Consider the following 10196-nt stretch of genomic DNA (forward strand, 5'->3'; position numbering starts at 1 on the left):
GAAGCAATTTAAAGGAAGAAGTCCCTCAGAACTCTAGTTATGATTTCCAATTTACTATGTAACATTTAATGTTATAGACATATGGTTCTACACTGTGCTAAGATCGCTGATCCAAGTAAAACCGCAGGTTATGTATCAATTTCTGAAGTGGTCCTGAGCTAGTGAGGTGAAATAAAGAAAGATTGAGCCAGGATTTAGACCTCCTGTGTGTCAGTACTCACCATAAGGTAAATTGTGTGTAATAAATGAGAACTAATTGTGCTAGACTCAGATAGTCACCAATAATGAGCAAGCTCACATAGCAACAGCCACTTCACTAAGTTTAGACAAGAACATATATTAGACCATTGTAGCTAGCATCTAAATGTGTTTAGGGAGAAGACTGGAAAAACAACACTTGATAAATTTTACACTTGCCTCAAGTTTTAGCTATTTTTGACCTGCCAATATAACACCTTTCCCATTGCACTATCTTGAAGTCAGCTCTAAAATTTAATTACTAACCAAAAAGAAGACACAATACGTGGAGGATATTCCAACACTCAGCTATGCAGATATTAACCCAAACTAAACACAAAATAACTCTTCCTCATATTCTCAATCATGGACCAAAACAAGAAGTGAACGTTTGCAATTTGGATGACCTTGGAAATTTGGAAGCTTCAGTTCTAACTGAAGCACAGGGCTCAGCAGGTAACTGGGTCAAAAATAAACATCTTTTGGATACACATCTCACATTTGTTCAGTCAATTTCTTCACAACAAAGATAGGCAGAGCCTTCACAGAGAAGTTACAAGTTGAACAATTAAGTGAAATTTTGACTTTCTGCCATACGAAGCAAGTTTAGTAAGTGGGGATTTGAACAGCAGGAGATTCATTGATTCAGGCTGTCCCATCTGAGAGGTCTCAGGTACAACACTGTCTCCATAAAGTACCTTAGGAACTCACCTTTGAGGATCATTTACTGATTCACCATCTGGCCAAGGTAATTTCCGTTACATTAAATGGAGCTAAGTTGGTACAATGAGCTGAAACATATCAGGCTCACTGGCCATACTTTAGATGTGATGAAATAAGTAATGGCGCTTGCCATCTAACAGAAGTTCTGAACACTGGCTACTGTGCCTGCAGTAAAGATTGACTTTACTCTCCGGAAGCAAAAGCAGACTTTATTTAATGATCATGATTTCATAATCATGCTGTGGCTGGGAGCTTGTGAAACTGAGGAGGCTGCCTTCAATCCTCTTCTCCAAACAAAAAACTCAAATTCTTTCCAACTGAAGCAAGCACTCGTATGTTTTATTGCTAATATACACATTAGAGATTTATCATATTCTTTGATAACAATTTAAAGTATTCAAGTATTTTAATAAGCAGCTCTTGCCCTCAAGTGATTTAAACTTGCTGTGATCCTTATACCCACACTTGGTTATTTAAGACAATTTTTGTTGAAATGTATCCACACATGTGGCTGTGTTATTGAGAACTCAACTTCAGTTCAGAACTTGGAACAGCTGGCACCTCAAGGTTATTCCACCATTCTTGGCTGACCATAACACCATCTTTTTCATTTATTCACACGTGGATTGTGGACAGTGATAGCTGCATGCCCATCCTTGACTGCCCTGCTTAAGGTGGTGGTCAAGCTATGCTCCTAAACTGCTGAAATCCATTTGGTGTACCAACACCCACAATGCCATTAAGCAAGGGAGCTCCAGAATTTTAATCCAGCGCCACTGAAAGAATGGTGACATAATTCCAAGTCAGTATATGAATAATTTGGAGGGGAATTTGCAGGAGGTGGCACTCCTATTTACTGGCTGCCCATGTTAATGTTTGGAAGGTGCTGTCTTAAGAGACTTCAGTTTTCACATCTTGTAGATAATACACACTGACTGATGGAGGAGGCAGCTAAGAATGTTTGTGACTGTTATGCCAATCAAGTGGGCTGCTTTGTGCTGGATGTTGTCAAGCTTCTTGGGTGTCATTGGAACTGCACTCATGCAAGCAACAAAGAGAGTATTTCATCATATTCCTAACTTGTGCCTTATCAATGATGGCAATGAAAAGTCAGAAGGTATGCGACTAGCTGCAGGATTCCTGGCCTCTGACCTGCTCCTGTAGCCACAATATTTATATGGCTACATCAGTTCAGTTCATGGTCAATGGCAAACTTCAGAATGTTGATAGCGGGGGAATTCAGTGATGGGAATGCTAATCAATGTCAAGGGTCAATTGGTTAGATTCTGCCTTGGTGGAGATGGCCATTGGCTGACACTTTTGAGGTGCATGTCTACCTATCTTCAATCTAAACATTCTTGGTGAGTAAGTGCATAACAATTTTCACTTTTATTTACTTAGGTCAGCCTAACCTCAACACATTTTGGTACTAAAGTTATAAATCTCCATTCGCCATTATACAAAATGATCCTGGCTATGTTTCTTGAATGGAATAGCATTTAGTTACTTGTCTTGTTCCAGGTCATTTTAAAAAAAAAATAGAAAATCATTCAAAATTGCCCATTAAGAATTGGAAAAAGTTTCAGTCTTTCTTCACCATACTTTTAGCACAAAAAATCTACAAACTGCTATAAGCTTTAACAAAGCACGACTTGAAAAAAAAAACGATCATCCGTTGTTGACTTCACATTTAAGTTCAGATATTTTAGTTAATTTAAAAACATGTTTAAAAAAGTTTATATCAGGGATTGCTGCTAAAATACAGGGCCTCTTTCTTGTCAAATATTTACACAGACCAAACGAACTAAACTGGGGAGGAGGGCGGAGGGAAGGCTATTAAAAACCTTCCAGATAACCGACTAGGAGATGGAAATGGGGAAATTGTCGTTCCCTGGGTTGAGGCTCTTGGATTCGTTTTCTTTTTGTGTGAAGGCTGAAGCCTCCTGTACTGCAGCAGGGCCTCCGCTGACTCCTACCTTCTTCTTCTCCATGTTCCGCACTTTCTTGTCGATGACATTGAGGACCTGTCTGAGTGCTTCATTCTGCGGCTGAGTCGCCTGTCCCTGGCCGGCCTGGACACTCATCGCCGCAGTAGCGGCGGCGGCGGCCTCAGCTCCGGCGGCAGAAGACGATCGCGATTCGGCCGCTTTTGTGGCGGTGGCTGCGGGCATTTTCTCTCCTTCTCCTGGGGAGCGGCTGAGCTTCGTTTAAAGATGTGGTTGGGTGGGGGAGGGGGGGAATCCAGCGACAAGAAGCGAGATGCAGAGCGGGAGGGGGGAATTAAAGTTGAGAGTTTGATTGAAAAGGAAAAGGCGAAGAGACGCGGCCGCTTCTCTGTCCGCGCGACACCAGCAGCACCACCGAGACTAAGGGCGGGGGCGCGCCGCGAGAGCGTGCTTTGCGCCCCCGACACAGGACCCCGGCGGCTGACCGCGCCGCGCCTAACCAGCCGCAGCACTCACACCTTCCGTAACACGCACATTCATGACATTTACGCCATTTGTCTGCTTTAAATTGACTATTAATTCCCAGTGACGGATGAGATTCCATAAAGTCTTTCCAATGTTATTTCGGAGGTTGGAAAAAAGACTGGTAGCAGCAGGAAACTTGGAGCTCAGAATCTCTGTCCTCGCCCTCTGCCGCCCAACAAAGGCTGGGCTCCCAAAACAATATCGAACACTTTACTGCATGTCTAAAAATGATAACTAGCAGAATAAAACAACATCAAAAGGTGGGAGAATTACTCATTTAAAAAGGGCTGGAAAGTTTTTCTTGGGGGGGGGGACGTGAAGTGCCAACGATCTAGGAAATACATTCTTTATTCAAAAGGTGCATCATGGATACATTTAAGTAAAAATGCTTTCAATTAAAATTATTGAAACTTGTACATTAGTTACGTACCCATTTTGCTTTGGACAATACTATTCAATCACATTCCAAGGAGTGCCAATCATTACTCTCCCTCCTAAATGGGAGATCTGAAGACCTCAACCAGGCCCAAAAACCAGTTACTTCTGCTTTAGTTTTCTATAGAATCTGCTGCTTTACCAAGTTGATAATCTCAAATTCTGTTTCAAGGCTTCACACATTTTTTTGTCTGAATAAACATATCTATTTTGGAGGTAGCCTACTACATAAAAACTAGGTTCCAAAGCCAAACGCACCCCAAATTACAAAATATAAAATTGCCTGTACTTCAGAGGTAAAGTAGCCAGCGTACCAGCAGACCATAAGGCTGCTCTCTCATTAGAGAGACAACTGGTAGTGAGTTTAACCTGGGAACCATCCTAACTCAAGTGAGGGGCGAGGTCATGAAGGCTGAACGCTGAGAAGACTACGAATACAATTAACACAAAGATCTTATTTTGCCCTAACTGAATTTAAAGGGTGTTGGTTGTATCTTATCTATTCAGGTTTCTTCCCCTGCCTGAAACGACCCCTGACAGACCTGTTCAGGGTTCCGAAGGAGATTACAGCAGTTCAGATATTTTTATCCATCGACCACTTGGGAAAGGCAAAAGATCCCATTGACCACCAATAAGATCAGCAGTAAAAGTTCAAGCTAATACTCTGCAGTCACGAGTTCCAATGCCACCACAACACTTGCAAGTGTTTTAAGTTAAATTAATAAAGCTGGCACTTTTTAAACAAAATACGCCACTGAAAGTGACCAAAACCTTTATCCACTGTTGATTAACTAATGCCTTTGATCAAAGAAAATCTACTGCCCTTACCTAGTCAGGCCAATATGTGACTCCACACTCACAGCAATGTGATTAACTCATGACTAACCTCTAATGGCTGAGCAAGCCTTTCAGCTGTATCAAACAGCTATGAAATCTGAAAGCAATAAAACTGTACAGACCACCCAACATTGACCTCAGCACTAGAAACAAAAACTGGCACACAAAAGTCCTCATGATAAATATATGGTTGTACTTGTGACAAAATGTTAAGAGCTGTCCCATAGACTAAGGAAAATCTTGAAAGTCTAACTCATCAAATCATATCTACAACATCCCAAACATTATTTCTTCATATTGCCTGTCCCATCAGTAGGACAGCTCCTCCAGAGGAGGCAACGCAGTAGTTTACAAACAGCAGAGAGTTGCCCTGAGAACAATGACTCCAAGTCACATAACAATTCATGGCTTCAGGACAAACACAGGGAAGGAAATTTCATGATTACCAACTGCACCCACCCTCAATTTGTGCATCAGTACTTGGAAGAAGCACAGATGGTGGCAAAAGCACAATGCACTCTGGGTGGAGAGCTCAGTAGCTCCACTGATAACCCAGTTGGCAGAGTCCTAAGGGGACACAGCTGCTAGACTAGGTCTGTGGCAGGTTGCTTGCATTGTCACAAGACGGAAAAACCTACTTGACCTCAGCCCCAGCAATTTGCCTGACAGATACATCAGTTTGTCATAATACCAGCAAAAGTGACCACCGCAGGGTATTTGTGGAGACACAAGTATAGCCTCTTTTCAGTCCGGCCTATGTCACTGGCAGTGGCACGAACCACAACGACTGGATTCTTCCTCTCCCACTCTGAGCAGATCTCCTAAAACTAGCACAGAGCACACTCGAAAGCCCTCTGGACTCACTCTGGGGTGTGTGACAAAGCTGTCACTTGAAAAAGGTTATTTTGTCCTTGGTTTTGTCTTTGGAAGAAAGGTTGTAAAGGCAGATGTACTGAAGAGTCTAGGGAGTAGCAGCTTGATAACAGAAGAGGAGTTATCAGTTCTCCCAGTTAAGTTTTTTTTTAAAGTTTTTTTTTAAAAGCTGTAGCAGTCACAAGATGTTTTGAGTACCAGAGGGTTGCAAGCTTCAATAAATGATTCCTAATTGACTTTCTCTGAAACCTCTCTGGATGTTGTTCCCTCCTGCCTATAGGAATCTGCTTGAATTTACCTTTTTGCCAAGGAGTGTGTTTATGGATGTTACTTTATTGGAACAGTTATTTGTTGAGTTACTATATTAAGTATTCAATTAAGTTTTCTAATTGTCACATTATTCTAAACTCTGTTGTCTCGTTTGTGTTTTAACTGTACTGTTTAAATAAATTGTGTTTTGCTTAAAGGCAAGTGGTTTGACCAGTTGCATCACACCTGGAACACCCACTTCACATCTACCTTTCAACTAAGAAAATGTTAGGGTCTGGGCTACCTTAAAATATTTTGAAGTGGTCTGGCCTGGTCCATAATAGATTGGGGGCTCGTTCAGGATAATTCTATAATTCCAATTTGGGTTTAGAGTTGTTGGACTCAAAGGCGGCAATTGGTAGGTGTTCTTACCATCTCTTAATTGGTAGGTGATAATGTCTTTTGTTTCGGCTGTTGGATTCAGTTAGTTTAAATAGTGCTTTGTGTAGTAATGGCTCTTTCAGTCATCACGAGTTTTCTGGGGCAAAAACAAAGTTGCTGGAAAAGCTCAGGTCTGGCAGCATCTGTGAAGGAAAAAACAGAGTTAACGTTTAGAGTCCGGTGACCCTTTCTCAGAACCTGAAACGTTAACACTTTTTTTCCTTCACAGATGCTGCCAGGCCTGCTGAGCTTTTCCAGCAACTTTGTTTTTGTTCCTGATTTACAGCATCCACGGTTCCTTCTGTTTTTAAGAGTTTTCTGGGGGTGGAGGAAGTGACTTTGGGAGTTTTATTAAAAAAAAAGTGAGCGAGGCAAAGCTGTTGAAATTGGCAGACAAGCTAGAGTTGGAGGTGTCTTTGTCTGAGAAGAGGAGAGGTATTTGCAGCAATGTCTCAACATTTAATTTTGCTGGAAATGCCATCAGAATCTTTGGAGTGGCTAGAATACAACTGCAGATGAAGCAGCTTGAACATGAAAAGGAAGTGACAGTTTAAATTACAGGTAAAAGCAGAGGAAGAGAAAAGAAAAGAATCACGCTGGCAGAACAGAAAAGGAAAGACTAGCCCTAGCAGAACAAAAAGGAAAGAGGGACAGATTACTCCTGGCAGAATAAAACGAAAAGGAAAGGAAACCCTGAGCCGAAGAAAGCAAGAGAAAAGCAGAAAGAGAGAATCTGAACTTCAGAAGTTGGCAATTAGACAGGGAAGTCAACTTAAAACGATGGAGGTGAAGGTAGAAGGTAGGCTTAATGAGGAGGACAGTTAGGTGGATTATGAGGATAAGCAAACCCATCATAGCCAAAGACCTGGTGGGCATCTGTTTAAATATATCCAAGCATTACCTAAATTTGATGAGAAGGATGTAGACATCTTTTTTCATCTCATTTGAGAAAGTGGCTCGTGACCATGAGGGTTTTGTTGATCCAAACAAAGTTGGTAGGTAGAGTTAGTGAGGTATTTGCATCACTGTCAGAGGAGGTATCTAGCGAGTATGAGATTTAAAAAAAAAGCCATCTTAAGTGCATATGTGTTTGTACCAGAAGCCTACGGACATTTCAGGAATCGAGGGAGGGACCCAGGTCAAACATACATTGAAAAGATCAAACCAAGTAATTTTGATGGTTCAATAAGGGCATTAAAAATAGATCAAACATATGATGCTTTTAGAGAGAGAGTTATTTTGGAGGAGTTCAAAAATTCACTTCCAGAGGTAGTGAGAACTCAAGTGGAAGAGCAGAGAGTTAAACTGGCAAGATTAGCAGCTGAAATGTCTGATGATTATGAGTTGGTTCATAAATCAAAGTTTGGCTTCTAACATCAATTTCAATCCAGGAGGGATAGAAACTGGGGAAAAGAGAAATTCTCAGGTGATAAGGGAAAAGCAAATCTCAGTGAAGATAAAGATAGCTTACCACAAGGTAAAATGGAAACCCATGAAGGGGAAAGAGGAGTTAAAAAGCTCAGGTGTTTTCACCACAATAAAGTAGGTCACATGAAATCACAGCTTCTGTGGTTTAGAAAAAACACTGGGAAGATGGACGTAGGAAAACAGGATAACCGGTAAATGTCGTTTAAGTGGTAAAGGAAAGCACGGTGGAGTTAAATGGCTGCACCAGAATGTACAACCCAATCAGAAGTTGGTTGAGAATAAAGTGCCGGATCTTCTTCAACCATTTACTTACGAAGGTAAGGTTTACTCGTACTGGCTAGGAGCAGTAGGTAAAGAAGTTAGAGTATTAAAAGATACGGGATCATGTCAATCTTTGATGTTCAGAGGTGAGGAGATATCTAATTCAGAAGGACGATGGCCAGAAAAAGTGCTAGTATGTGGAATTCGTGGTAAGACAAGAAGTGCTCTGTTGTGTATACAGAGGATGGAGCGTCCATTGAAAAGTGGAGAAGTGGTGGTAAGAGTAGTGGAGAAACTTTTGGCTCCAGGAATACAAATGTGTCTTTGGTAACAATATAGTTGGATCACAGATAGGAGTGCTGCCTATTATGGTTGAAAAGCCAGTGAAAAAAAATCAGGCAACTGAGGTATTACAGGAAGTACATGCTGAGATTTTTTTCTGACTGTATGATAACAAAGTCGCAAAGCCACTGGTTGAAACAGGATGAGAAATCAAAGAATACAGATAACAAAATTGAAGTAGACTTCATCAGAGACCATGTTTGATCAAACAGTTGAGACGAAACAAGAACAGGTGGGGGACAAAGTGGATACTTTTAGCTCAGAGAAATTAACTAAGTTACAAAGAAAAATGAAAAACTGAAGTAATTGTATCAAACATTGTACACAGAAGAATCTGAATGCATTCCCAAATGCTACTGTCTTTTGATGAGATCATCACATATTCGGGCAGAAGTTGATCAAGTTGTGTTATCAGTGGGTTATAGAAAGGTGTTGTTGCAGGTAGTACATGAATTACCAGTAGGTCATTTAGAGGTAAGAAAAACTCAAGCCAAAATACAAAAACACTTTTACTGGCCTGAACTGCATAAACAATGTAGTTGACTTTTGCCAGACATGTCATACGTGTCAGGTAAATGGAAAAGCTCAAGCAGTAGTAAAACCAGCACCTTTAGTACCGATTTCTGCATTTGAGGAACCCTTTACAAGGGTCTTGGATTGATTGCGCAGGACCCCTACCTAAAACAAAAAGTGGGATTCAGTATTTGTCAACAATAATGGACGTGTTCACTAGATTTCTAAACGCCATTCCTTTACACAATATCACAACTAAAAAGTTGTTGAAGAGTTACTCAAATTTTTCTGGATACCGACTACCCACAGAGATACAATCAGATTAGGGTCAAACTTTACATCAAAATTATTCAGGGAAGTTATGGATAGCTTAGGAATAAAACAATTCAAAACCACTGCGCACCATCCAGAATCACAGGGAGCGCTAGAAAGGTGGCATGAAACTTTAAAGACAATGTTAAGGGCTTATAGTCAAGACTATCCAGATGATTGGAATAAAGGAATTCGATTTGTACATTTTGCAATTAGGGACGCACCAAATGAATCGACCAAATTCAGTCCATTTGAATTAGTTTTTGGGCATAGGGTGAGAAGACTACTGAAAACAGTTAAGGAGAAATTGTAGAGTCAGAATACAGAGACCACATATTTGAACTGTGTGTCAAATTTTAGGGAATGATTAAATTGAGTGGGGGAGTTAGCTGGACAACATTTAAAAGTAGCACAGCATCTGAAGAAACAGGAAGCAGACAAGAAATCAAAATTTCACAATTTTGCTAGTGGAAATAAAGCTTTACTATTACTTCCAGTGACAGGTGAACCTTTCAAGCAGGGTTTAATGGACCATATCAAATTGAAAAGAGACTGAGTGAAGTGAATTATGTGATAAGGACTGTAGATAGAAATAAATCTGTGTGTCATGTAAATGTGCTCAAAAGATATTTTGCATGCAAGGAAAGCAAATGGAGAATATGTTACTGATTACAGAGTGAAGAACCAACTTCATAGGACTCTGAATTGGACATCCCTCAAATTAAATTGGACAATTCGGAAGTTCTCAAAAATTGGGATAAGTTAGGAGTTACTTTCCAGAGGAAAATCAAAATGAACTGAAAGAGTTTTTGCTATCACATGGGGCAATATGGGTGAATAAACTGGGAAGTACTAATTTAATTACGTAGATTTGGAAATGCTGTTCCAATTAAGCAACATTCTTATAGACTTAGCTCTCTAAAGTTAGCACAATTTCAAAAAGAGATTGTACACATATTCCAAAACAACATAATCAAAGTGAGCTGCAATGACTGGAGCTCACCCATAGTAATGGTGCTAAAACCAGATGGTACCCAATGATTATGTGCAGACTACCACAAAGTAAATTCAGCA

At 40.5% G+C, this 10196-nt stretch overlaps 1 protein-coding gene across 1 annotated transcript in view; it reads right to left on the reverse strand.

The window, feature by feature from the left end:
* The window catches only part of caprin1b (cell cycle associated protein 1b), a 102871-nt gene extending 99516 nt beyond the window's left edge, over positions 1–3355 (reverse strand). The window contains exon 1 of the mRNA XM_048606923.1: positions 2937–3355. Within this exon, the coding sequence (XP_048462880.1) occupies positions 2937–3131 (195 nt within the window). The 5' untranslated portion in view covers positions 3132–3355. The remainder of the gene's footprint in view (positions 1–2936) is intronic.
* Between the last annotated feature and the right edge of the window lie 6841 nt (positions 3356–10196).

The sequence above is a fragment of the Rhincodon typus genome, chromosome 17 (genome assembly GCF_021869965.1).
Source record: "Rhincodon typus isolate 14 chromosome 17, sRhiTyp1.1, whole genome shotgun sequence".
Taxonomy (NCBI): Eukaryota; Metazoa; Chordata; class Chondrichthyes; order Orectolobiformes; family Rhincodontidae; genus Rhincodon; species Rhincodon typus.